The 27,649-nt window shown below is 52.0% G+C and overlaps 1 protein-coding gene, 2 long non-coding RNA genes and 2 other non-coding genes across 12 annotated transcripts; 1 reads left to right on the top strand and 4 right to left on the bottom strand.

The window, feature by feature from the left end:
* Positions 1-6,764: 6,764 nt before the first annotated feature.
* Positions 6,765-16,121, top strand: ZNF311 (zinc finger protein 311). 8 transcript variants are annotated; one of them, XM_044261272.1, is made up of 7 exons: positions 6,765-6,918; positions 7,203-8,200; positions 8,535-8,613; positions 11,798-11,874; positions 12,146-12,296; positions 12,627-12,731; positions 13,785-16,121. In XM_044261272.1, the coding sequence occupies exons 2-7, from the start codon at positions 8,192-8,194 to the stop codon at positions 15,275-15,277; spliced, it is 1,914 nt and encodes a 637-aa protein (XP_044117207.1). In that variant the 5' UTR covers positions 6,765-6,918; positions 7,203-8,191; the 3' UTR covers positions 15,278-16,121. The 8 variants fall into 8 exon arrangements, with proteins under 8 accessions (XP_044117207.1, XP_044117208.1, XP_044117210.1 ...); XM_044261273.1 differs by lacking the exon at positions 6,765-6,918 and adding an exon at positions 6,931-7,034; XM_044261275.1 differs by lacking the exon at positions 6,765-6,918 and having other exon boundaries at positions 6,931-7,316; positions 7,884-8,200.
* LOC122914894 lies at positions 10,651-14,170 on the bottom strand. The gene is made up of 2 exons (XR_006385963.1): positions 14,095-14,170; positions 10,651-11,579 (listed from the first exon to the last, which is right to left on the bottom strand). It is a non-coding gene; the product is annotated as an uncharacterized LOC122914894 (long non-coding RNA).
* A 5,051-nt stretch (positions 16,122-21,172) lies between the features above and the next one.
* On the bottom strand, positions 21,173-23,097 carry LOC122914883. The gene is made up of 2 exons (XR_006385952.1): positions 22,944-23,097; positions 21,173-21,453 (listed from the first exon to the last, which is right to left on the bottom strand). It is a non-coding gene; the product is annotated as an uncharacterized LOC122914883 (long non-coding RNA).
* Positions 23,098-23,901: 804 nt separating this feature from the next.
* TRNAL-AAG lies at positions 23,902-23,983 on the bottom strand. Its single transcript has one exon. It is a non-coding gene; the product is annotated as a tRNA-Leu (tRNA).
* Positions 23,984-27,410: 3,427 nt separating this feature from the next.
* Positions 27,411-27,482, bottom strand: TRNAE-CUC. Its single transcript has one exon. It is a non-coding gene; the product is annotated as a tRNA-Glu (tRNA).
* Positions 27,483-27,649: the final 167 nt, after the last annotated feature.

Here is a 27,649-nt window from a genome sequence, read left to right as displayed (position 1 = left end):
GCACCCCTCCAGGGCCTCTTACGGCAGAAATGCCTTCCTAGGGAAGGCATGATGGTGATCAATAGCGATATCTTGAGGGACGCCTCTGGTCGCTTTTGACACCTAAAACCTCTGACATACCCTGTGTGGGACGCCACCCATGAGTCGGGAGATTTGGTAATGGACCTTCATTACTTTTCTGGAAGCATGGCCTCAGTAGGCTTCTTCAGTTCCCAAGGACTCTACCTTGGGGTGCCTTTTAACCCACTGGAAATAATTTGGATTGCAAAACTTAGGAAAGGACTGAGCTCCTGTAACACTGCATGGCCTCAGTGGGATCTATCAGTTAGATCTCCTCTGCAGGAAACAGGGCAAATGGACCTAGGATACCTTCACCGTTCATACCTAGGCCTTCATTGCTCTGCACCAGGACCCCAGACTAAGAGGCTTTTGTGGAATGTGTTTGCCCAAATGAATCAGCTAGTAAACTTCCTCCTGACATATTCGATGATAATTACGTAAATGAGCCTTCTTCTAGTAAACCCACGTTGCTGGACCATCCCTAGCAAAGGGGACTCTGGCTTTATTTCTCTCTGTTTCTCCTAATAGATGTGGGGGCTTCTCCCTCACTCACTTCCCGTGTTAATGGCTATAACTGGAGCCAACTGGGGTTGGTCTAACTCAAGACAGAGACCATAAGGAATATTCCCAAGCAGCTGCCGAAACTCTCTTTGTTTTGGGGAAGTTTCCCTGTGTTCTCTGGCCTGACTTGGACTGCTTAACGCCTCCCCCCTTGCTGGTGGGAAAGCATGGTGTCTGCTCCTCTGCTGGGGCTTATGAGTTCTAAAACCGGGAATCCTTTCTCTGCCTCCTGGCAGCACTTTGTTTCCTCTGTTACCCCCTTATTGTGTTTCTGCACCAACGTGTGTGGGGCCTGCATAACCGGCCTCTAGACCATCTTTGGTGCTTCCTGCACCACGGCTCCTTCTCTCTTCACTGTCAAGGAGCAAGAAGAGCACCCCCTGGACCTAAAACAACCCACTCCAGATCTTCCCACGCATGTCTCAGGTAAACATTCAAAGTGGAGTGGGTCCAAGTGGAATGTAAATCAGTATTGGAACGAAGTTCAGTTTGTTGGTTTAATTAAGATAGATGCGTCTTTGAAGTTAACAGCAGTAAATGTGAAGCTTTTATTCTATCAAAGTTTATTGAAGGTCAAATAAGCTTGTGTTATTTATTAAAATTTGTTAGCAAAGAAATGGCTAAACTGATGGTTAATTGTCTGTCTCAAAGTTCTAATGGGTAATTGCTGAAGTAGCTTTCAAAGTCTTTGGTAACCTGAAAGTTTTAAAGTTTTGCTTGGATGACAAATGGAATTAAATTGTGAACATCTATATCTTAACCAAACAGGATAAAATGCTAAGTCGTTAATTACTGGATGTAGGGTTGGGTTTTTGACTTCTTAACTGCAAATAAACTAAGAGTATTTAAATCTGCTGGTAAACTTGTTTTCCACTTAACTGATTCATAAATTTGCCACCTGAAGAATTCTGTTGTAACAGTTCACAATTGGTTAATAACTAAAGGTGTTTCTAAGAATACAAAGTTTTGCTTAGTGTAACTAAGACTGATGGAAATAAAGGGAAACTCTGTATGTAGGAAAGTAGGAGATATGTAAGAAAGATTTAAGGAATGGGAATACATTTTGTTGAGGGGAAGGGAAGGTAATTTTGTCCTAAATGAGATGGTTATTTGGAAGGAAATGGATTGGGACAAAACCTGAATGCAAAGGAAAGTTGTAGAAGGTTTGTGAAGGGAAATCTTCAGAAAAGGAATTTTAGCTATGGTCAAGAATGGACTAAGATTGAAATGAATGGTTTTAAAGGTACATTGGTACAAGACTGAAATTGTCTCTGTTCAAAGGACAATGTTTTCTTAGATCAATTGATCTGCTGTTAAGAAAATGTAAATGGTTTTCTCTTTGCCTGCCCAGAAAATTCAGTTCCTATGTTTTTTTTTTTCAGGTGTTTAACATCCCTAATTATATTTAGGCATGTGCTTCAAAACTTTCTAAGATTTTAGCAAATGTTGACAAGATTTAAATTGTAAATCTCTTTAACTCAGGCTTTTCCTTGATATGCGAAGTTGCTCATGAAGTACTACTGAACCAATGATAAACCTTGGATTACATTTGGGAAAATACTATGACTATTCTAGAGATTCTACGCATTTCCTAAAGTTTTAATGTTTTGAGAGAGCATCTCTTGATATTGTAATTATGGAAATGTTATGTGTCACAGAAGTAACCTGATTTCCTTGCAGCTAAATTGTAAACTCCCGTGTCTCTTCAGCTCTAACCATATCCATTCTGAGTTTTTGTCATTTATAATTGTTTTAATTCTCTTGTAAAATGAGTTTTATCTTCAAGGAGATTCATATAAAGGACTTTCAGGATAAATACAGATATTTGATATATTTGAAAATCCTAAAACTGAAATGGGTAAGAATTTCCAAAACTAACTAAAGGTGCATTCACCAGAATTACTACATGGAACTAAATGAACTAAAAGATTATAGTGTTGTGTCTCTTAATGTTTTGTCTTACTTTAAACATTGCTGGTTCTCTCTAATGTTTGCTCTTCCAGACTAGGGATACTTTTTCTTAAGTTATCTGTAACTTCTAGAGACGTAAAAGTGCTCAAAGCATTCAACTTTTCTCTCTATCTGAACCCTCTGAAACCAAAAGGTCTCAGTTAAGTATTCTTTCTTCCATGGCAATCAGTCATTTGCATAAGTTCAATAAGAATCTGTTCTCCTTGTAACAGGAAAGAATTGGAAACATGGGTTATTTTACCAAGGCTTTGACTGGGATGTCATATTTGAAAAGACTCAGATATGACCAGACAGTTTAAAGGAACTAAGGTTGACTTTATGAAACCTGGAGCAAAAAGCCCCTTTGGACTGTTGGCCTGATACCTTGCAGAGTTCCCAGCAGCCTCACCAGGTGAGTAAAGAATGTCACTCCTTGGTAGGTGCAGTCTCAGGAAGAGGAATTCGCCCAAAGGTATTGCAGGCACGCCTGATGGCAAGTACAGGGCTTGGCTTCTGGCCTGGAGCGGCTACTAAAAGTTCAACCTAGAGATTCCTTATAAGAAGTTCCAGCAAAGCAGATTCTAAAAGATCTATATGATCACACTCAACTGTTCTTGCTGAGCTTATGTAAATAATTAGGCCAAGTTTGTTAAAACTGGACTTGTTTCACAAGTGAATTAGTCCTGATTTGGCTATCTCTGGAAATGAGGGTTATTTTAGAGAGAAAAATTATGTTTTAGTAACACACCTTTATGGATGTTAAATTCTAGGTTTGATTATCTTTAAATGTCTGTTTACCTAAGCTAAACAATTTGAGGTAAACTTCAGAGGAGTTGTACAATAGCTTCTTTAGTCGATCTTATTATTTTGTGGGGATATTAGCAGAAACCCGTGGCACATGATTAAACAACTGGGAAAATGGGATTGATTCCCCTACAATTGTATAACTTAACTAACACCTTGTGTGTGGCTGGGATAATGAAATTGCCTAAAAGCCAGCCTATCGCACTCCATAGGATTAACTATGGACTTATGGAGATAATGGATGACCCCACTTTCTTTACGAGTGGATTGGATGATGCATGGGGGACTCCCCTTATCTCTTGACAAGTTTTCTCACTTGCCAGTGATCCTCCATAATCAGGATATTGTTAAGGCTGGACCACTCAAAGGTTTTCTTATTGGTTTCATCCCTTAGTCATATTTATCCTAGAGGCCACCTCTGTTGAGGTGCAATTGCAAACAGATGCTTTAGCTAAGCATAGAGCAGCCCTCCTCATAAAAGAGCCTTAAAGCTCACTATGGGACAGTCCCTGACTGTAATGACTTCACATCAGGTCCAGATTTGTCTTAGAAGCCAAAGGCCACCAATGGATGATGGAGGCCATCTTATTAAATACTGGGCTACACTAACAGATATGCCAGAAATAATACTTAAAACTTGTCAAACTTTAAACCTAGTTACCTGTATGCCTGAACCTGACCACTGTACTTCTTTCTCTGTAGAGCAAAAATGTTCAGAGGTTATTGATCTTGCTTACTCTATTTGGCCAGATTTAAGATGCCCCTGTTAAAAATACGAATGACAGTTGGTTTTCTGATAACAGTAGTTTTCATAGAATAAGAAAAGCTAGGTATGCCATAGTGCTCACTAGCACTTTGCAATTGCCAAAGCCTAAGAATAAACATTAACATTGCCTCCAAATATGCCTTCCTGGTACTACATGCCCATGGAGCTATTTGGAAGGAAAGGGGATTGCTGTCAAGCCATAACTCCCCAATCAAATATGGGCCTAAGTTACAAACCCTCCTTATCGCTATACTGAAGATGGCATATATCAGATCTGGGATACATATTTGTGGCTCACACCCACGATTGGACGGCTCAGTCAAAAGGCAGTTTTATGCTGGGAACAAAGGAATCATACGAGTGGTACTTGGGCAAATAACACACGACATCTGGGACGGCTATCACTAGAAATGTGTTCCCAAGTAATAGTACTCCAGGCTACTGACTGGTTCGCTACTGACTGGGCAAGGCGACCTGGCATTAGATGGCCAGCTCCAAATGGAACCCACTGGATATGTGGAACCAACCTGTGGCCCTGGCTTCCTCCAGGGTGGATAAGGATTTCCCTTTAGGATTTGCCTGGATTCATGGGCACATTACTAAAACCATTACAACCCCAGCTAACCTCCCCAACTTGAAACAAAGATGGACACGATCTGTTTTTAAATGGGATGATCACTTAGCATCCATTTTTGTTCCATCTGCGGGACTAGAGTATGTCATGTGGCATGTAGAAGCCCTTAATAAATACACTACAAAAGCACTCAATGATTTACTAAATGGCATCTCCCTCCTTAATACTGAAGTCTCACAAATACGCAGGGCAGTCCTACAAAATAGGATGGCCTTAGATGTCCTGACAGCAGCCCAGGGTGGCACACGTGCAATTATCAAACAGAATGTTGTGTGTACATCCCAGACTATCACAAAAATGTCACAGGACTAATAAAAGATAGGATGCTCTTCAAGATCCTTCTCTCTCTCTCAGTGAATGGTTAAGTTCCTGGCTTGGAGGAGGGCTATGGCCAAATCTCCTTTTCGGGCTTCTCACTCTTATTGCCTTATTAACCTTAATATGTTGCTTTGTTCGATGTTTCTCTACTTGGTGCCGAGACTCCACCACTGCAATGACTTCACAACAGACGATCCTTGTCACGCGCGAGGACGCCTGTTCACTGTCAGCGCTGGATTCAGCTGCCTCCACCTTTCGTAACTCCCTTATACGTTCCTACCCTGATCAATATTGACCCGAGCAGGTAGGGACAGCTCTACACCCCTATTCAGCAGGAAGAAGTTACAGAAGATGAGACCTTCCACCTTCAACCACCTTAAAGATTTAAGGGTCAAAGTTGTTCAGGGGGGAATGATGAGGGAGCAGGAGGCTGGCTGAGGACAGAGCAAAAGCTGGCGCCTTGCACCCCCTCTCCACCCGCTCCCCTCCATATGTGTAGCATTCCTCAGGCACCCCTGACTGCCATAAAACGATAAATCGTTAACTTGCAGGGATCACAATCCTGCAGAACAGGAATCTCCCTTGCTCCAGACCTCAGCCCACCCAACCTCACCTAGGTTCTAGAACTTCATCACAGGGCTCGCTGCCCGCCACCTCCAGGGACGGCCCTGCCTGGCTGGCCACGGCACCCGGCGCAGCGACTCTCCACTCCAAATAACGGCAACTAAACCGCAAAGGAAGCATTCATTGTCTTTTATGTTTGTACTACTCTTCGGATAACCAAATGGCCCGAAATTTATGTGCCCATGAGAAAAAAACCCTTTAGAAGAAATTCCCGTTCGTCGATATGACAAAAATCACTGAAGGAGAAAAGTCACCATTTTGCAACCCCGAATGAAACAGCTGATTCGGGCAAAGCTCCCTCGGTGAAACCAGCCAGTGACGCAGTGGGGGTGGGGGCCGCCCCGGACCACGCGGCATCGAAGGTCAGAGGCTCGTGCCTCCTGGGGTGAGGCCAGAAGGACGCACCCAAGGCGGCTCGCGCCGTAAGGGTCAGCCGGACTGGAACCAAGCCCTCGGGGCGGCTGCCAGTTCGCGGGAATCGCAGGGCTGGGGGAAGCGAAGATGCGAACACACCAAACCAGCCCGAGAGGATCGGGACAAACCACCCGGTTTGTTTCGTGGGGGGGGGGGAGCGACTCCGGGTCTAAACTAAAAGAAAATTAAGAGAAACGGCCCCAAACAAGCGCGGAGACCGCGTCTGTGTTCGGAGAAGCGCGTGTGTCACGGACAGCCGAGGCCCTGCGACAGCCGGTCCGCCCCGGCGCTCGGGCGGGCAACGCGCCGGCAGTAGCGGGGACTGAGCCCGAGCGCAGGTCACCCGCGGGCTCACGGCCGACCCTCCGCTTTCCCGTCGGCTGCAACTGCTCAGAACCACTTTCTTAACTTCCGGTAAAGAGCGTGGCGCCATTTGCCTCGTGCTTTGGGCTCATGTTGAAAGTGACTTTTTCCTGTATTTACGTCAGAAAACCCGCCTGAGCCGCAGCGGGAACGCGCGCCCGCGCTACCACGGGTCGCGCCGCTGACGCACGCACGCTGCGACCCCGCGCCCCTCGCGCCCTCAGACACTCGCGCGAGCTCCCGGGACGTGCGCGCGAGAGAGCCCGGAGGCATTTCCGGGGAGGCCCGGACCAGCGAGGGGCCGCGTTTCCTAGAAAGCCACCGGAAATGGGTGGTGGAGGACTGGGAAACGGCGCAGGCGCAGAGGTTCCTGGTTTCTGGTTGCGTGCGGGAGGACGGGCGGGAAGGCCTGCACCTGCAGCAGGTGCGCGACGGGCGCTCAGCCGCGGGCTCCGGAGCGGCCAGCCGGCACCGCAGGGTCTTCCGTGGGAGGGGCGGGCTCCGCGGCCGGCTCGCTCCGCAGACCGGGCTTTCCCGCAGGTGCTCCCGCTCTTCTTGCTCCCAGCGGCCCCTCCCTTCATTCATCCCGGCGACTGTCCTCCCCGGCGTCCGCGCCTGCGCTCCTTCCTTGGGCGTCTGCTGCAGGCGCTGTTTGGGGCATTGCAAGCACAGCCGTGCACTCAGTGACCCGAACTCCCTGCCCTCCAGAGCCGAGGAGCCGAGAATTAGGGAGGGAGGGACCGACCAGACGTCACCGACGCTGAACTAGAGTAATTTACCGTGTCGGGAAGTGGGCGAGCGCTGTTGGAAAAAAGAGGAAAGGTAAAGCCAGGTAAGGCGTCTGGGTTGGAAAGAGAGCAGGTGGCGACCCTAGTAGGGCACCGAGAGTCGATCTCGGGAAGAAGCCAGACCATTTGCCGTGAGGATTGCTTGAGGTGCAGGGACAGCGGGTGCAAAGGCCCTGAGCTGGAAGCCAAGGGTCTGTGCGCGTGAGGTCGGTTGAAGGAGGAGACGAGTAGGAGCGGCCCTCAGCCCATCTGTGGGTGTGTGTCCCCGCCCCTGGGAGACCAGCTTTATTCTGAGTAAGAGGCAGAGATGGCCAGAAGGAATGGGCGCATTTATACAGCTTTGTACAGCACCGCTTTGAGTAAACTGGAGACTGGGAGGCTTTAAACGGAGGTGAAATAATCCAGCTTAGTGTTAAGCCTACCCGTCCAACCGTTGTATTGAGAAGAGGCAGAAGGGAAGGACAGACGCAGGGAGACCACTAGGAAGCATGGAGAGCAAGGCGGCGGATGGCGGCCTGGACCAGGATGGTAGCTGTGGAGGTTCTATTCCAGATACGTACCATTTTCAGTTTGTCTTCCTGGGCTCCCTCATCTCCCACAGATAACCCCCAGCCGCTTCTCCCTGTGTTCGCGGGCGTCTTTTCCTTTTCGTGGAATACTCAGGAAGACCAGGGGTGAGACCGCAGCTAGCGCCATGCTGCTCAGAAACCCCGAATCCGGGGCACTGTGTGACACATCGGGCCAAATACCAGCTGGCCTGTGGGTCAGCAGGAGCCTTTTGGCTGGCATCCCCCAGGCCACTTCCAGACTTGTCTGGGCAAAGCCAGAACTGACTCTGGGATTTTGACCCAAACAGCAGGGAAGAATCTGGACTGCGGGGGAAGACTGTAAGGAAAGCCGGGTAAGAAGATGCAGCAGGTAAGGAAAGGAGGGTCTGCAACACCTCCAGGAGGAGGAAGGAGAAGCGAGTACAGAAAAGGAAAGCAGTGGGGGACGTGGTGGAAGTTTCCCACTTCAAATATTTTTGCTGGACGGCCTTGTGACCCTGAAAGCTTTTCGCGGATAGAGAGGAATTGGAAGTCTTCTCGGTTTTTTCATAAAGTGTATCAGGGACTGAGTGCCTGAATTTCTCTCCCCCGCCCGTGCTCAGAATGTCTGGGAGTTGATTTCCACAGACAAAGCTTCATAGTCGCTTAGAGCTTGTTTTCCTCCCATCCATAACTTCCCTGAGTTTTTCTGTGCTTTGTAATAGGTGATGGTGTCACATGAGAGTCCAGGCCCTCCACGCCAGCTGCCTGGGACCCCTGATGCTGAGCTCCTGCAGGAAAGAGGTGAGGCACACAGGGTATTGTGCCAGGAGGACGGCAGCTGAAAACAGCTGGGACGTGTCATGGGCAGTGGGTGGGGGCAGGAGGGACATGCTTCCTGTAGCCTGGAAATCCACTCATTACTGAGCATTTACTGGACGTCTTCTGTTATTTCTATGCTAGGTTTGGATCAGTATTGAGAGGAACTATATTCAGTTTCTGCCCTCATCCTACATCCAATTTGGAAAAAATCAGAATCTTAAGAAAAGATCCTACAAAGCAACTTATTAAAGAATTGTATTCCTTATTATATATACTTAATGACATGTACAACTTGACATGTATGATAAATAACTTACGTATGTGTCCATGAAATGTATGGTATCATTTGGTAACTCCTACCCCACCAGTTTTGCCAACGTGTCCATGTTGAGCATATATAATTTTACTTCTGCAGACCTTTTTGGAACCTTGAGATTTTAAAAGTACAGAATGAGTCCCTGAGAAACAAGATAAAACAGCGGCAAAGAAAGAGCAAAGGTTTTGTCGTAAAGCTTTTGGAAAAATAAAGGAAGATGGGAAAATGTGAGGCTGGGCTTTAGAGGTGCTGAGTGGTGACGTGTGAAAAGCAAAGTGGTCTAGACTGTGGAGAAGTGGCTGACGGAGGTAAAACCCAGGAGACGACATTCAGCATTTCTGAAGTCCCAGTCAGACCCTAAAAGGCACAGACTTTTGGGCAGAGGACTAGGCACTTGGGGACCCCAAAAGTAGGCTTTTGGTATATATTATCTACAAAGAAGAAAAGTATATTATTGGAACTTCCAGAGGAGAAATCCTGAAATTTCCACCATATGGGGAATCATAAATGAAAATTAAAAATACAGAACATCTTCAGTATAAATTTAGGTAGAAGATAATCAACATTGCTTAACTTGGGTGTTATTTCTTTTTTAAAATATAAAATTATAGACACTTCTTATGGTTCACATCAGACCTGAGTCTCCCGGTCCTCCTTTTTCGTAAGACCTTAAATTTTCTTCCCAGTGGGGATTGTGAGGACCATAAAGTTCACAGTCATCTGACATAAAATGTAAGTGGATGAATGTCATCCTCGATTATATCCACACACTGTTTTAACAAATAGTTACCGACTGAATGTGTCCCTCAAAATTCACATGTTGAACACCTACCCCCCATTGTGATATTTAGAGGTGGGGCCTTTGGGAAGTAATTTGGTTGAGAGAAAGACATAAGGGTGGGGCCACATGAAGAAATTAGTGTCCTTATTAGAGGAGAAGACCAGAACTCCCGTGGGGTCCCCCAGGTGAGGACAGAAGGACAGCGAGCCAAGCAGAGCCCGTGCCAGCTCCTGGATCTCAGGCTTGCAGCCTCCAGAACCGTGAGCAATAGGTTTCCAGTATGTAAGCCATGCATTCTGGGGTATTTTGTAACAGCGGCCTGAGTTGGCAAAGGTAGTTTCATGCCATTTGAGGACATAGCCTGTCTCCCAAGTTCATGTTTAACTTGAGGGCAGAAACTGACCTTTTAAAATCTAAAGCTAAAGAACAAAGCCTAAGAATCACTGTAGGGACCAGGGATTGAGGAGGGACAAACAACGACTATGTAACGGGTATAGAGTTTCAGGTTTGTTTGGGTTTTTTTAAGGTTTTATTTAGTTGACAGAGAGAGATCACAGGTAGGCAGAGAGGCAGGCAGACGGGGAGGGGGAAGATCCCAGGAGCCTGAGACCATGACCAAAGCGGAAGGCTGAGGCTTTAACCCACTGAGCCACCCAGGCGCCCCTAGAGTTTCAGTTTTGCAGGATGAAGAAGTTCTCGAGATGACACAACACTGTGAGTGTTGTCAACGCTGCTCAACTGTTCACTTAAAAATGGTTAACGTGGTAAATTTTGTTACATTTTTTCCCCACAATTCAAAAGAATTCTTAGTGTGATGAGCACTTAAAAAAAGAAGAAGAACCACTGAGCGTTCACAAAACTCCCAGTCTGTGAAGAAATCCGCCGCGATCTATCCGGAGGGGAGTCGGGTTAAATAGGGGTGTGCTTTGTCAAAGCTCATCCAGTGGGACACTCCGGACTTGTTTATTTTACTGTAGGAAACTTCTCCTCAACAGGAAGGTAAACAGATCCTGAACTCTAGTTCAGGGTGCGTGCCATAAAGAGTTTCAGGGTGCAGTATGCTGGTACCTTCAGTTACTTTGAAATGCAGCAAAAAGTAAAGTGGGCTAACAGAGGCTAGTTAGATGGACAGAAGTGTGGGCGGACACTCCGAACGTTTAGGTGGGTGTGTGGCTGCTTACTAAACGAGTCTTCCAGCTTTTCTCTATACTTGAAAATGTCTCTGACAAAATGTGGATAGAAAAAAAACACTACAGTTGGAGGGCTTCTGTTTTTGATGCCACAAGGAGCCGAGCAGAACGAGCAGCTGCCGTGAGCTGTGCGCAGGCCTGGCGGGTGTGGGACGGGGGGCGGGGGGGGGGGACCCCACAGGGACTAAAACAGCCCAGGTCTTGGTCAGAAGCTGAGCATAGCCTAAACCGAAGAAGAATTGTGGGAAGTTTCTCTGGGAAAAAAACCAGTTTGCTCCCAAATTGAAGTTTTGGTAAAGTTGGAATGAAATTTGGGGGCCCTAAGGCCACAGGGTAGTCCTCGGGTCTCCAGCTGGTGACTAACCCCACTGGAATCCCGACCCGGATTTGGGACGTGCCGATGAACGCTCCGGAACACTCGGTTGCCGCCAACACCGAAGCGGCGGAAAGGCCGATGGGCCCCGGGACGGGATGAGGCCCTCAGGGGGCGACAGGGCTGCGGGCAGGAGGGCTCGTGCTCGGGGGTCAGCGGGACAGATTCCGGATCGCAGGGGAAGGTGGCGGTCCTCCGGGAAACCAACTGGAGGTAGAGCAGCCGTCGCGTCAGTGAAGGAACAAGCCTGCCCGGTGCGGCCGCGCCCCAGGTCTCTCGAAGAAGTGCCTGGAACGTTCGAAGGGAGGTTATCGCACGAGCCGGGAGTCCGTGGTGTGGGCTCGGGGAGGGGCGAGGCCGTCTAGGAAACGCGCCCGACGTGGTGCCACGGCCCGTCGCCCAACGCCGCGACGGAGCTTGAGAAGCTTCTACGTCGGGGAAGACGGGAGGAAGGCGGAGGTTTCGGTAAAACTGTGCCGCGCTGACCCGCCTCCTTTCTCCCCCAGCCCGGCCGGCGCCGCAGCCCCGCGCGTCTGCCCCGGAGGGAGGCCGGGCAGCCCCGCCAGGAGCGAAGAGCGCGGGGGTGAGCCGCAGCCCTCCCCGCCCTCCCCCCTCCCCCCTTCCCCCTCCCAACGGCGCAGCCCCGCCCGCCTCTCCGGCCCCGGCCCCAGTGCTGGGCTGCCCCCCGGAGGAGCGTCCACGGGGCGACGCGCCGGTCCCTCTGGTCCCTCTGCCGTTTGGGCCACTCCTCTCGCCTCGGCCCGGTGCACACAGGCTCGGGCTCTCGTTCCTGCGAACCTTCCCCCGCAAGGCCGCGCGCGCCCGCGTCTAAGCGCACCGCGGGTTTCCTGCAGGACCGCGGGCGCGCGCGGCCTCGGGACTCGGTGGCGTTTGAGGACGTGGCCGTGCGCTTCAGCGGCGGAGAGTGGCGGCGTCTGACCCGCGCTCAGCGGCGCCTCTACGCGGCCGTCATGCTGGACAACTACGGGCTGGTGGTCTCGCTCGGTAAGGACGTCCCGCGGGGCTCGGCGCCGTCTCCTCTCCCTTCAGTTGCGTTGTTGGGCGACGCTTGCCGGGCCCCCTGACCCGCCTCTGTCACCGAGCAAGACCGTTGCCAGGGCAGGGGCTGTTCCCCGGGGTCTCCCCCTCTGCCTCCTGAGAACGACTCTTCTGTGAGCATCCGTACACGTGTCTCCGTGTGGCCAGACCCGAGAACCCTCTCTCCACCCCAGTGGCCCTTTCTTTCCTGTTTCCCTGCACGCGCAGAGGGGTCAAGGCTGGGCGCTAGGACCCTTGTCATGCCGCTCTGCGCCTTCCTTCCTTCTGCACAACCAGGCTTCGCTGGCCCCAAGCCGCCTCTCATCTCCTGTCTGGAGCGGGGCGCCGAGCCCCGCGTTCACGATCTGCAGGACTGGGGGCTCCTGAGCTGCTCCTTCCCAGGTGAGTGACGGAAGCGCTCCAGCCTCCTGCTGGGTGCCCTGGGGACGATGGTCAGACGATGTTCCTGGTCATCCGTCCCCACCTGCCCAGGCACCCGAACACAAAGCAGTTACTCTGTCATCATCTGAGTGCCTCTTGGCACCTATCTAATGGCTGTGCAGTTTGGCCCCAGAAACAGCTCAGCGAATTCATCTCCCTGCTGGGTATCGGTCACTCTACTCTGGAAGCAGAGTAGAACATAGATTCAAAGGGAGCCAGGTTAAAGGACACTTAAAGAGGGATGGAGTGGCAGTTAGGGAGCAGGAATCCCCTGGCAGGAGAAATAGAGAGGAAGGGGTTGAGCTGAGACTAAGAGATTTAAACTCTGGTTGCCGGCAGTAGAAATTAACTCAAGCTAACATGAGCAAAACAATGAGAATGTATTATTTGGGATGTCCTGAAAGCTAAGAGCAGGGAGACATCAGGCCCCTCGCCCCACTGACCCCTCTGCCTCTTGGTAGGTCTGCGTCCCTCCTTCCTGGGAGACTGTCCCACTGGCTGCTGGGCTGCAAAGGGCTGGGGCAGAATGTTCCCTCCCCTGAGCCGTGCGCCATGCCCCCAGCACCGGCTGTTGTCAGAGCCTGGGTCCAGAGTCTAAGCAGAGTGAACCTGGCCTGGTTGGGAGAGGGACAGCCAAGACCGGATGTACCCTGCACCCCGGTGGGCAGAGCTACACTGCAGAGCAGGGCAGACGGGTCCCTAGGGTGCTAGACCGCAGGCCATATCTCAGGGGGAATTTGTGAAAGGTCAGCTGAGCAAATCTGAAGGAGGGAGAGGGTTGGGTGTGGCTCAGTCTCCTGACCCGGGTGACCAGGCATATGAATTGGCCGTTCGCTACACCGGGAGAGTCTCGGGAACATGCAGGTTGCCAGGGGCTTCTGTAAAGTCTGCAGAGTCCAAGCTATCCTGGTACTTCTCACTATGCCAAGCTGCCCCGGGCTTTGGCCACGACGTAGGGCTCTTCCAAGGGCTTCACCCTTTCCCCTCCCCGATCTGCCGTGTTTATTTCCTTAGTGTCAGCGGACCGGACCCGGCCCGGGACTGACAGGGCAAGTTCAGAGCAGGAGGTGTCTAAGGGTGGGGAAGTCGGCGGCGTCCTGTCCGGGCACCCTGAGGCTGGAGGAGCTTGTGTCCAGGATGTCAAGTCGGAGAACGCACGGGACCCGGCCGGGGTGGACACACTGGGAGAGGAGAAGGGGACCCTCGAGGAAGGAAGGGCCTGGGCGGTGCTCGCCAACCACTTGAGCGCAGACTCCAAGTGCACCCCACGCACCCGAGCCCTGACCGCACGGAGCCCCCGCCCAGGTGCCACGCGCGGCCATACCTTCCCGCTTCTCCACGGGCGCGTCGGTGCTGGCGAGAAGCCCCACGCGTGTCACGAGTGCGGGAAAGCGTTCAAGACCAGAAAGCAGCTGCGTGTGCACCGCGTCACGCACACGGGGGAGAAGCCCTTCCGCTGCGCGCAGTGCGGGAAGGCCTTCAGCAGCCCGTCGGCGCTCTGCCGGCACCGCAAGGCGCACGGCGGGGAGAGGCCGCACGGCTGCGGCGCGTGCGGAAAGGCCTTCGGCAGCGCGAGCCGGCTGCGGCGGCACCAGCGGGTCCACAGCGGCGAGCGGCCGCACGAGTGCGCGGTGTGCGGCAAGGCCTTCCGCTTCCGGCACTGCCTCACCCTGCACGGCCGCACGCACACCGGGGAGCGGCCGTACGCGTGCGGGCAGTGCGGCAGGGCCTTCCGCGGCAGCTCGGACCTCGCCAAGCACGGCCGCGTCCACAGCGGCGAGCGGCCGTACCCGTGCCGCGCGTGCGGGAGGGCCTTCCGCCGGAGCTCCGACCTGCGCAAGCACGCGCGGACGCACGCGCGGGAGCCGGCCGCGGGCTGTCCCCAGTGCGGCGGCCGCCCCCCGACGGCCCACGCCCCCGAGAAGCCCTACCCGTGTGGGCGGTGCGGCTGCGCCTGCCGCCCCCGGGGCCGGCGCGGGGCTCCCGAGCGCGCGCGCCGGGGCGAGAAGCCGCACCCGTGCGCGCACTGCGGCAAGGCCTTCCACGATCGGCACGGCCTGGCCGTGCACCAGCGGCTGCACACCGGCGAGAAGCCGTTCGCCTGCCCCGAGTGCGGGAGGGCCTTCCGCGGGAAGTCCAACCTGACCAACCACCGGCGGATCCACACCGGCGAGAAGCCGTACGCGTGCGAGGCGTGCGGGAAGGCCTTCCACCAGCGCTCGGGCCTGACGCAGCACCGCCGGATCCACAGCGGGGAGAAGCCCTACCCCTGCCGCGAGTGCGGCGCCGCCTTCCGCCAGCGCGCCGCCCTGGTCGGGCACCAGCGGGTGCACACGGGGGAAAAGCCCTACGCGTGCGAGCAGTGCGGGAAAGCCTTCAGGGTGAGCGCGAACCTCACGGGACACAAGAAGAGGCGACATCGAGGATGGCGAGGCCACGCGCCTGGGGAGGGTGAGAAGGCCCCCTTCCCCGGGACCTGTCTGACCTCCTCCGTAGGCGGGGTTTGACCCGCAGCCCCTGTGGATGCCGTCTGTGTTGGTGCTTTGCGTTCTCCTTCCGCCCCGAGCCTGGTTCTTCCCGGCTTGCTGCCCCCGACTCCCCCGACTGAGCTCCCCGGAGCCTGACCGCCCTGGGCAATGTTAGGGCGAGCACCTGCACTGCCGATCGGGAATGCCGGTCAGTAATGATAGCAATGATAGTAATGATCGCCTAGCCTCGGAGCACGCCAGCCACTCTTCTAAGGGCTGTGCAGTGCCAACTCGTTGACTGCATAAAACATCTCTACAGGATGGGGAAATTAGGGCATAAAAAGATGAAACCTGCTCAGGATCACTTAGCTACTAAGTTCTGCATAACCACCCACCCCGGCCCTGCCAGGCTCCGGCCTGCACCCCTCCATCTCTTAGATGTGTGGTTAACAGCTCAGCACGGAGCACGTTTTAGTTCATAAAATATTGATCAGTTTTAGCAAGGTTTTGGTTTCGTTTTAACTTAAAGACTGAATGGTACTTTTCCATGTGGGCTCAGAATTGCTGAGACCGGGATGGGAAAGGAAGACAGGGCAGGGCAGATTTAGAAATCATAGATAAGTGGGATCTAGCTATGCGCTGCTCCAGTAACAATTTACATATGGAAAGACCACTTTGTTATAAACACATCAAAATGTCACTATGTTGATTTCTTAAAATTTGCTGTATTTATTTGCATGACCTATGAAATGCTCTTTAAAATGTATGAGAAACTTGGATCTATCTTTCCAAGTCTTTCAGTATCTTTTAACAGACACCCTTTCTCTTTCAAACGTTACAAGTATTTTTTACAGACAGAATTAAAATAAATAACCACAGCCAACAAGGCTGTTAATTAGACATTGAAAATCCCGGGGGCACCTGGGTGGCTCAGTTGGCTAAGTGTCAGACTCAGCTCAGATCACGATCCCAGGGTTGTGAGATTGAGTTGCCTGCTTGGTGGAGAGTCTACTGGAGATCCCCCCTCTCTCTCCTCCTCCTCCTCTCTCTCTCTCCCTCCCTCCGTCTCTTTAAAAAATAAATAAATAAATAGAGATTTTTAACCTCATCACCTTAATGCAAAATCTGAGAAATATGTCACTCTGAACATTGATACAATGAAACTGTTTCCACTTTACCTTCACAAGGGAAGTAGGGAATGCACACTTCACTCAGTTTTCAGAAGTGGAATAAGATCCAGGTTTCAGATTTTGAACCGCCCACGAGCAGAGATGTGTTCTACAGCTTCTACACCTGGTGCAGTTGGGTGTCCTTCCATCCCCACAGAGCGAGTTTCACTCACTGCCCACAAAACAGTCTTTCAATTTTTTCAAGACAAATCAAGCACTTCTTTTTCCACAAGGCAAAATACCTGAAATTTCTTTAATGCTTTCTCACTGTTTATTTTAAAATGTTCAGAAAACGGCTGAAGATTCCCGGAGCTGAAGCTAGGCATCTGGGGTTCTCGCTGCAGACCCGAGAGCTGGCAGTCTCCCCAGTGGGTGTCTGGACCGCAGTGGGTGTTCTAGAAGACAGTGGCCAAGTGGAAGACGGCTTTGTGAGGGTCATGTCTCGAAGTGTTGGCCTTTCCTTCTGTTCCCTTGGTCTACTGTCTGTCCTCACACGGTGCCGACCTGGTTAATTACCACAGCTTTAAAATCTCTAAGTCCTATTTATTTTTCAAGACTGACTTGACTGTTCTTGGTCAAGGCTGTATGTGTCTGTGCAGGGGAAGACTCGGTGTTATAAAGATGTAAGTTCTTCCCAGAATTGATCAATACCATCATTGCAACCTGAGTAAAAAATCCCCAGAGCACATTTTTGTGGACAATGACAAACTGACGCTAAAATTTATTTTGCAGTGCAATTCCTAGCCAAGGCCTACGAAAGGGAAACTTTTATCCTTCTATGAGTAAACTTTGGACAATATTTGTACCTTCAGGCTAAGAAAGGATTTCTCAAGACATTAAAAAAGATTAATTTTAAAGAAATTTTTCTGATAAATACTAGATTAAAATGAATTTCTTTAATCAAATTCGCCACAAAATAAAGGAAAATACAATTTTCTCATGACTTGAAAAAAGATATTTTGAACACACACACCTGGCAAATAATTTTCATCTGAAATATTTTAGGTTGGGGGCACCTGGCTGGCTCAGTTGATTACGCGGCCCTGGATTTCGCCTCAGGTCATGATCTTGGGGTTGGGAGAGCCACTCCTGCATCAGCCATTGAGCTGAGCACAGAGTCTGCTTAAGATTCTCTCTCTCCCTCTGCCTCTGTCCTTCCTTCCCCTCTTCACAGTCTCTCAAAAATAAGTAAATAAATATTTTAGGTTGAGTCTCATGAATCGCTGTATCTAAAGGTTGAATCGTGGCAGTTTAATATGATTTGACCTTATATAAAAATTCCTTTAGGGGCACCTGGGTGGCTCAGTGGGTTAAGCCTCTGCCTTCGGCTCCGGTCATGGTCTCAGGGTCCTGAGATCGAGTCCCGCATCGGGCTCTCTGCTCCGCGGGGCTCCTGCTTCCCCCACCCCGCCCCAGCCCCTCCCCTCCCTGCCTGCCTCTCTGCCTACTTGTGATCTCTGTCAAATAAATAAAATCTTCAAAAAAAATTCCTTTAAATCAATAAGCAAAAGACAACCCCCCAAAAGTCAGAAAGCGTGAAGAAGCACTTCACAGAAAGTTTAAGACCAGCAATGACCATCACAGGAGAGCAGCGTCCACGACAAGGAGCCGGGCGCGGTGACATGGGAGACTCCTGCCGGACGGAGACGGAAACCGCGGGCCTCGCCAAGTGCCGGCCCGGGCGGGCGGCGCCGCGGGTCCGTGGAGGCCGCGAACTAAAGCGACGGACGCGGTCGCGTAAAGCCGGCCGGGCCCCTCCCGCCTTACAGACCGTCCCTGGGGACGCGGCCCCAGACGCGCCGGCGCTCGCAGCCGGTACAGCGGCCTCCACGGCGCTGTCGCTGGTCGTCGCAAAACCCAGCAGCGACCAGATGTGCGGCGGCGCTGAGCAGAGAATCGCACTTTGCCGTCCTGGAGCGGTGGATGCCTCGGAAAGTGTCGTGAACGACCGAGTCGGCCTGTCCACGCCGGCCGCGAGTGGACACTGGACCGAGCGGACGGGAAGAGCAAGGCCCGGGAGACGACCCGCGGTTCGGTGCCGCCCGAATGAAGTTCGGACGCGAGGAAGACAGCGTCGTAGGCGGACGGAGAGCTGCGCGGAAGGGCATGATTGGTGCATGTAAGGGATCGATACACACAGAATTGAGCATCGGCTTATCTTTGAAAAGGAGTCACGGTGACGGGATGGGACAGAGGCACAGAAGTTGATGCAAATGTCCTAGTAATAGTCTAGCCCAGACGCGTCCAATAGAAACGTAATGCCAGCCACAAACATAACTTAAAAGGTCCGCATTAAAAGAATGAAAAGAAATTAACTTTAGTAGTGGATTTCAAAGTGGCCCACTATGTTCAAACTATCATTTCAGTATACAGTCAAAAACATATTGATGAAGTATTTTTTGCTGTATTCTACATTTACAGCTACATTTTCATGAGAAATACTATACTTAGGTCTGTACTTGGATTTCATAAAATTTACAGTTGAAAAAATAAATTCACAAATCAAGTTGTCCCAAACATACTAAGAAGTTTTCTGGTAGGCTGCTGGGGGCTGGAGGGAGGGCTGGGGTGGCTGGGGATGGACACTGGGGACGGTGTGTGCTATGGGGAGCGCTGCGAATTGTGTAAGACCGATGATTCACAGACCTGTACCCCTGAAACAAATAATACATTATATGTTACCAAAAAAATAAATAAGGAACTTTTGCAGTAACAGAATGCAGAATGCTCTTTTAAATTTTAAATAGAATTAAAAATTCACTTCCTCAGTCACGTGAGCCACGTTTAAAGTGCTAACTCACCACCTGGAGCTCATGGGTACCGTACTGGACAGTGCAGCTCACCATTTTGAGTGATCTGTTCAAAAGTGCTCATTTTGATATTGTGCTTCAAAATGTTTACCCTTGCATATCTTCTCAAAAGTATAAAATAAAAGGGAAACAGAAAAAATCTAGAGAAGGAATCCTATTTAGCAGAAGTTCCAAAAGAATGAAATGAACAAAAGACACAGGAAATTATCTAATCATGTAAAAAAATCTGTTCCTACAGGGAAAGGCCTGCCAAACACATGGTTCAATGAATGGCAAAACATCCACACAAAATACTGTGGATAAAATAAAGACATCAGAGTTTTCAGGCAGGAAAAAGAAAAGTCAAAGATAAAGGACAAGAAAATAAATTACCATTGGAATAATCAAGAAGAGCACTTGAAGATGACAGACAGCAGAGTAATGCCCTCAAAATCCTAAGGGAGGGGCCCCTGGGTGGCTCAGTGGGTTAAGCCTCTTCCCTCAGCTCAGGTCAGGCTCTCTGCTCAGCAGGGAGCCTCCTTCCCACCCCCCCCACTGCCTGCCTCTCTGCCTACTTGTGATCTGTCAAATAAATAAATAAAATCTTTAAAAAAAAATCCTAAGGGAAACAATTTTAACTTAGATTTCTATAATCAAATGATTAATCAATTATTAGGTAAAATAAAGATATTTTAAAGACATGAAAGGTCTCAAAAATTTTCTCACGTTTTATCTTATCATAAACTCCACTCAAGCAAATCAGTGAAATCAAGAATTTAAAAAAAGAGAGATGGGGCTCAAGAAGCAGACTTTACAGCAAAAGGAAGGAGGCATCAAAGGCAAACCCCCAGTTCTGTGCAGTGGATCCGGATGAACATGATGGAGAAGCAGTCTGGGCGGAAGATCTCCTGGGAAAAATAACACCCGATGCACTGACCAGATAGAAAAGAGCATTTAGGAGTTTCAGTGTTATTTTGAAGAATTAGGGAATAATATCAAGACTGACAGGAAACTAATCAAGTGACAAGATAAGACAACCAGTAAATCCAATGTGCTCAAATTTTACAAAATGGAAAATATCAGGTAGTTCATCCATATCAACATAATTTCAGACATGTCTCAGCATGAAAACATGCATCGCACCAGGAGGACAGAAGATGGAAATCAGTGGTGGGCTAATGAGCACCAGAGGGCAACTCTCAAACTTCAAAGTGGAAAGCAAGGAGAAGTGACTAAAAGAGCCAATAAGGAAATAACAATAGGAGGAGGATTTTTTGGCTTTATGCAGTCTCCTATGCTGCCTCCCCTCCCAGCAGCGTAATTCCTAAATTTCAATTGTAACTTACTTACATGTAACTCGTAACAATTTAAACCCTTCTCCTTTTCTCTGCCTGTTGACAGCATGTGTCTATCAAGAACGTGAATATTCTGATATTTCACTGTGTTTATAAGGTAACTAATCAACCTGTCGGTTTCAAGGTGGCTCGTGGAACACTAGAGAGTGCTGGGTCAGAGATGGAAGGCAAAAATTCACCTTACCTCAGGATTTCCATCGGGGCCTGACATGGGTCACGGACAAGAGAAAACCATACAAACTTACTTCGTGAAAGTTTTACATGACAAGTGAACCCTCAGAAGGAAACGAATATCCAGAAAAGTGGCAAAACGGAACTGCTTTTACATGAGGTTGAACAAAAGAGAGGCAATGGCGGACAAGCAAAACAGGTGAGGAGGCTAAAGGAAGAATTGTTTTAACAAGATCGGTACAGAATCCTTCCAGCTTTGACCTCCTACCCTGGATGTTAAGAAAATTACTTTCATCTTGGTACATAAGGAGGACATCTTCCACATAAGGGTTTGATCTCCTGCTTTCCAGAAGAAAAAGGAGAGGGTCAGAGCACCCTTCTTGCACCTGTATTGTTAACTGCCTTTAGCTCGAAATAATTCTTATGCCAGAGTGACATACTCCACCACCCTTCAGAGATAAAGGATATTTTATTCTCAGGCAGGAGCCACATTATCAGCCTCCCTGCAGATGCCTCAAAAGCACCCATTCCCATAAGGTGGCTCCGATGGGTCAGATGGATGCTGCACACGGGCGGGGGGTGGGTAGTGTCGCAGCACAGGAAGCCTGGGCACAGGGAGCTCAGAACCCCAGTCCTTCGCACCAGACATGACACCGTCTCCTGTCTTCCAAGGCTGTTCTTTATATGCATATCTTTGGAAGACAGTCCAGGACAAAGGACAGTTACGGACTCTGTGGAATAGTAAGAAAGATATATTTGGTCTTTGTCCCCAGTTGCTGACATAGCTTCTATGTCTCTTGGAATTTCCTGTGTGCCAGCAGCATCTTTTATTCTAACAAGGCCATGCAGGGTAGATTCCTAGACACTTTCAGAACAAGTCTAGTAGGTGAAAGACCAAGCCATAGTTAGAAGCCTAGAACCTCCAGCCACCACCTCCTTCCCCAACCTTCCCAGGAGGGGAGAGGGGCTGGGGATTACAACCTGTCATGCCTACACGATAAAACTGTCCATTAAAAATAATAATAATAATAACCTAAGTGACAGAATTAGGAGAGCCTCAGAAATGTTGGAGGCATGGTGGTGCTGGGAAGGCGGCCCAGCTGTGGCGGGCACGGGAGCTCCAGAACCCCCAACCCCTGCCTAGCTGCCCTGGGCCTCTTATCCAATGCGAGGAGGGGGTATTTGGAACCCCGGATTTATAGCTGCTCAGTCAGAAGTAAGGGAAATCTGGGACTTGTAAATGCCATCTAACGTGGGCTGCAGTTGGGGTGTCCGGCTGGTTCAGTCCTACAGCCTGTGCCTCTTCATCCTGGGTTATAAATTTGAGCCCCACCTTGGGTGTAGAGATTACTTAAGAAGTAAAAATCTTTAAAAAAATAAATAAAGTGGGGTACAGTCTTGTGTGATTTGTTGGTGTCTGCAGAGAATCAGAGAATTGATTTTGGTGAGTGAAACGATAAGGATCCCCACCATACACGCAGAAACGGACTCGGTGAAGACCTGCCGGCCATCCCACCAGTAGTAACTGATGAGGGAGCAGGAGGCTGGCTGAGGACAAAGCAGGAGCTGGCGCCTTGCACCCCCTCTCCACCCGCTCCCCTCGGTAATGTGTGTGACAGTCCTCAGGCACCCCTGGCTGCCCTAAGAAAATCAAATAGTTAACTTGCAGAGATCACAATCCTGCAAGGCAGGAGTCTCCCTTGGTTTACAAATGAGATTTACAACAAATAAGTTACCTTATCAATAGCTCAATTTCCAGAGGCACATAACTCAGTTCCTCAAGCCCTAACATCACCCTCCCCTCCATAAACAAAACTAGAGGAGGCTGAGTAGAAGGAAAAGTAAATAAAGTTAAATTTCTTCTAAACCTAAATCCCACTAACAAGGACGCTTGATAGCAAGAATGTGACATTTCACCAGGAGACTCCCCAATTGTCTTTATGTTAATGCCTCATTAGGGGGAAAACGGCTTGGCTTGAGAGTAACCAGGCCTTCAATATCCTGACAGTCTTCTTTACCCCATAGCCCTTCTGACACCCCTTTGTCCTCACCTACCCAACTCCTGTGTATATAACCAGCCACTCCTCACAGCCCCGGGCAGCAGCTCTTCCTGCCCACGGGTCCTGTCCCCGTGCTCTGATAAACCACCATTTTGCACCAAAGATGTCTCAAGAATTCTTTCCTGGTCATGGGCTCCGGACCTCAGCCCACCGAACCTTACCAAGGTGCTAGAACTCCGACAGTCAGCACGCGGGGCGGCCTCTAGCCAGCATGCGGCCTGTGCTCTTCTCCAACTTCTCCTTCCTCTTAAATCTGCAGCTTCGAAGTCCACACACAGAACGATCTTTTTTGGCAGAAATTATATTTGCACAGTAACTTACCTGACGCTTGTGAACCGCACTGGACTCTGAGCTTCATGGTGAGGGCGGGGTCCTCCGAGCTCTTCCCCTCCACACCCCCCCACCCCTCCTTACCCCTCCCTCCGAACTGCAACGCTGGAGCTGGTGGGAGGGAGGGGGAGGCCAGGGAAGGCTTCCAGGAGGAAACAGCCTCCACGCTAAGGACTGGAAGATGAGAAAGAGACGCCGAGCGTGCAGAAGGTCTGCTCGGGGCAGGGAGCCCCGCACCGACGGTCGCAGGGACGCGGCAGCAGGTGAGTGAAGCAGAAAAGCACGCAGGGGGCGGGAGAACCCGCGACAGACGTAGGCGCCGCAGCGCACCGGCCGCTGGGGGCCCAGGCTGGGAGCGGCCCGCGACGCTGGAGAGCACCGAGGGTGGGGGCACCCCGAGCTCGAGGGCGCCTCGCTGGGAGTTGGGGGGGTACCCGAGGCCGGACGACACCCGAGGCTGGGGGGCGGTCCGCGGTCATGACCCAGCCCCGGCGCTTTCCCACCTGCAAGTGAGGCCGCGGCTGCAGGAAGATGAGCGACGTCGCGGGCGCGGGCGGCTCGGTCCCAGCGCGGAGAGCACGGCCGCCCCGAGGTGCAGGACCTCGTGCACGAGAGCACTTCTGGGCCGTGGGACTGCGCCCCCGCCGCCCCGGCCCCGCACTGGCCTGTCCTCGAGGCCGAACGTTCCAGGGCGGCCCTCCGGCCTCTGCGCAAACAGCGGTCCCTGCAGGACAACGGCCCGGAGGACGCGGCCAGGACGTCCTGGGCGCAAAGGAAAAAAAAAAGTCTTGGCAGCGGTGGGATTCGAACCCACGCCCCCGAAGAGACTGGAGCCTTAATCCAGCGCCTTAGACCGCTCGGCCACGCTACCACTTCCGGTACAAGGCTTCTCTCTCGGCCCCCTAGAGACGGGAACAGCGCCCCGCCGGAACCCCACTTCCGACCCCCGGCCGGCTTCCGTCACTGCGCGCCGGGAGCCCCGCCCACTCGAGCCGCCGGGCGGCCGCGCGCCGTCCTTTCTGTCGTCATTGCGCAGGCCTTCGGCCGCGCGCGCCGCGTCTTATCTGCGCAGGCGCGGGGCTCCCCCGGCCCACGCCGTGACCGGTCGCGGGTGCTCGGACGCGGACAGGCGCGGTGCGCGTTTTACGTCAGAACTAAGGTCGCGGTCGCGGTCGCGGTCTCTGCTCGGCGCTTCACCGTCCGCAGTTCAGAGCGTGCAGCAAGCGGGCATTACGGTGAAGACCGGCCCTCCTCACAGGCCCCCCGAACTGCGGTGCGGGGCTCCGCGCGGTAACGGCTACTGCAGCCCCGGGCCGCGCTCTCGGGGTTCCGGACGCCGGAAGCGGGGTGTCCTCGGGGCCGCCGCCCCGCCCCGCCACTCAACGGTCAGCTCCCGCAAAGCTCTCCCCGTTTGGCCTTCGCAGGCCTCCCCTCGTCTAAAACGGCGCGGACGGCTCTGATGGGTTCAGTCCGGAGCTGCTCGCGCGCAGCCTGGAGGGCCCGGGGGCTCCGCCCCCTTCCGACCCCCGCGGGGGCCCCAGGCCGCGGCGCAGGCAGGGTTTGGGTCGCGGGGCTTTCCTGGAGTGCGGTGTTCGGGAGACGTGCACCGACCCAGATGGGACCAGGCAGCCCGGCGTCGGGAGCAGAGACGCCCCTTGGAAGGGTCGGCCTGACGCGCTGCTTGCGGAGCTCCCAGCAGGGCCGAGGCGCATGCACCACGGTCGCCGCGTTCCTCCGCCTGCGGAGGACGGGGCTGTCCCGGAGGCCGAACCCTGGCTTTGCACCCTGCGGATGGCGGGACTGTCTCCCACCAGGGCCAGGAACTCCCTTACTCCCAGCCCAGGACAGGGCCTCTTGCGTTCAATTGTGCTTAAAAATAGACATTACCTACAATTTACCATTTTAACCATTAGTGCGTGTAGAGTTCGGGGGCATTAGACCGGTTCACCTCCTGCTCGTGGCGTTCTCTCTTCCCATTCCATTTTTTAAACAACCCCGGGATCACAACTCAGAGCCCAAAGAGAGCCCCACACTCTGTGTGGGACTGGTTCCTGTTTGTCCATCTTCCACCCTCCTTTTAGTGGAGAGAAGGCGGCCTGTGAAGCAGCCAGTGATGTGCAGTGAGACTGAGGATTTCCTTGGGAATCAGGTGGGAGGGGGAGGACAGATGGATGAATACTCAATCAGGTGATCGTGTTGCTACAAAAAAAAAAACAAATAAATAGATACATAAGTAATGTGAAAGGTCACAGAGTGATTCACGGGTGTCTCGTCATCTTTAGTTGCGATACTGTAGCAATTCCCAGATGTTCTTTCCTAGGGAGAGACAATCTTCTATGAAGAAAGCAAAAGCAACACTGTCAACCCTTTCCCGATTTCCTTGTCAAAGCCTCACTGTTACCTGTTCCACCATGTATCCCCAGGTGGAGCCTCCTTCCTCGCCTGAGGTGTCTGCTGTCCTCGCCTGGGCTCTGTCTGGTTCTCCCTCAATCCCTCACCCCAGCAGCAGACTCCTCTCCGGTGTCGGGACTGCTTGTTCCCAGGGGTTCTGGATCTCTGAGAGCAAGATAGCCAGAGCTTGGTACAGACCAGGCACTTGGTGACCATTTTAGGCTTAGAGACACAGAGCAAGAGTACCCTCCTGCTGGGTGTTGAGTCAGGGTCCCTCAAGACATCAGTCCAGGAACCAGTTTTCTCTTTCTTGTGTTTGCATTCCTGCCCGATGAACCCAGGGGGAAATGTACAGAAGGATGAGGACATACGTTGAGAGAAAGTGATTGTATCAGCAGCCCACGCACTCATTCAGCAAGACTGACCCAGTGCGAGCTACAGACAGTCTAGTCTGTCAGCTTGCCGTATATACTGAAGCTATTCTGTGCCTTTCTGCCTAACCTGTCACTGGAAAGCAGTGCTCCAGGCCTGATGGCAACTGCTTCCTGAGCGCCGCCATATTCTGTCTTCTCTGTATTTACAACAGTCCTTTGCTTCATTTCTTTTTACATCTCTTTTTAGGGAGCAGTCTGGATGGGACCCCTGAGTGTGCTTAATGTTTTTTTGTGGGTTTTTTTTTTTTTTCTTTTTGGTAACTCCTCCACATAAAGCTCATCAGATTAGAGACAAGGGACTCTTTTTTGTAAGCTGTATGATTTTTCTCCTTCTCTAATAAGCTGGTACTCTTTTTCCACAGAGAAAAAAAATGTCCCAGTGGGTCCTGGCCCTGTTCGCCCACCAGACTGCTCCTTGTGGACTTTGGTTTCCTACATATACTCAGTGCCAAGCTAGTGTCCAGGTCCACAGTAGGCAAATTTCTTAGACAACTTAATCTTACACGAGTGTCAAAGTTACTAACTGGAGGAGAGGATAGACCAGATGACAAAGGAGTGTCCCAGCTCAGAGGTTTCGGAAATCATGAATTTTATACGGAAGCGGTGGGGAGGCGGGGAAGGCAGGGGATGTGCAATGAACCGGAAGACTGCCGCTTCGTTTAATACGGTCAAGTACAAGTAACGTCCCCGTCTGCAAGTGAAGCGCAATGAGAGGCACCACAGTGTTTGTGTGGCGGGTTGCAGAGGTCAGACGTGCTTGGAACTTCTACGAGAAATGAGAAGGAAATACGCAATACAACGTGACCCCTGCTTAGACGGACCGAGTCTCAAAGACTCGGGCCAGGGCGCTCGGCCGGGACCCAGGCAGCACAGGGACCGGAGCCTGGACAGAGTCGGCCGGTGACAATCTGCGCTCGCGGGTGCGCGGTCCGGGATGCTGGGGCCGCGCGAGTCAGCGTCCGGGGGTCCCCCGGCAGTTCCCCGCCCCGGACCCCTGATCCGACAGCTACAGCCACCGGCAGCAGGGACTGGGCTGGGACCTGGCGGCGCCGGGACCGGGGTGGGGGCGGGGGGTGCTGCGGGCGAGCCCGCGCGCACCTGCTGCCGCCGGCACGTGACTTCCTGGCCCCTCCTCTCCTAACCGTCCCGGGGGTGCTCGGCAGGTGAGGAACGACCCTGCGGGTGGCCGCTTCGGTCCAAAATTCCCCGGGGAGCCATGAACCGACCTGAGATGGCCCGACAGGCCCCCTCGGGTACGGGGGGGGGGGGGGGGCGTGCTCTGTAGCTCCCTTGCCGGTCGTTTACACTTGGAATGTCAATACTGCTGGAGAAGTTCTAAGCAAAAGGCACCTCGTGTGAAAATGAGGAGTTAACTCTTCCAGAATTGAAGGCCGAGTCTTTACAGGATCCTCCGTCCGGGCCTGGCGGCGAAAAGACCCGGCAGGGGGGGAAAAGGAGGAAAAGAAAAAACCCTTCCCTGACCGGGAATCGAACCCGGGCCGCGGCGGTGAGAGCGCCGAATCCTAACCACTAGACCACCAGGGAGGCTGAAACATAGGGCTCTGAATCAGACTATGGGCTGGACGCACCCGGCCCGCCCCCAGCGCCTGCCAGCGCCGCCGGGCTGCACCCACCACCCCTGCCCACCCCTGCCCAGCCCTGCCCAGCCCTGCCCAGCGGAAGGACCAGGGGCCGTGACAGGCGCGCGGTCC

Source organism: Neovison vison, chromosome 1, assembly GCF_020171115.1.
Source record: "Neovison vison isolate M4711 chromosome 1, ASM_NN_V1, whole genome shotgun sequence".
Lineage (NCBI taxonomy): Eukaryota > Metazoa > Chordata > Mammalia > Carnivora > Mustelidae > Neogale > Neogale vison.
The sequence above is the reverse complement of the archived record's forward strand: the minus strand, read 5'-3'. Positions and strand labels throughout refer to the sequence as shown.

Coding starts and splice junctions, on each gene's coding strand:
- ZNF311 (XM_044261272.1), top strand. Junction 11,875..12,145: donor CAGGAGCGAAGAGCGCGGGG/GTGAGCCGCAGC, acceptor GGTTTCCTGCAG/GACCGCGGGCGCGCGCGGCC. Junction 12,732..13,784: donor CCTGAGCTGCTCCTTCCCAG/GTGAGTGACGGA, acceptor TTATTTCCTTAG/TGTCAGCGGACCGGACCCGG.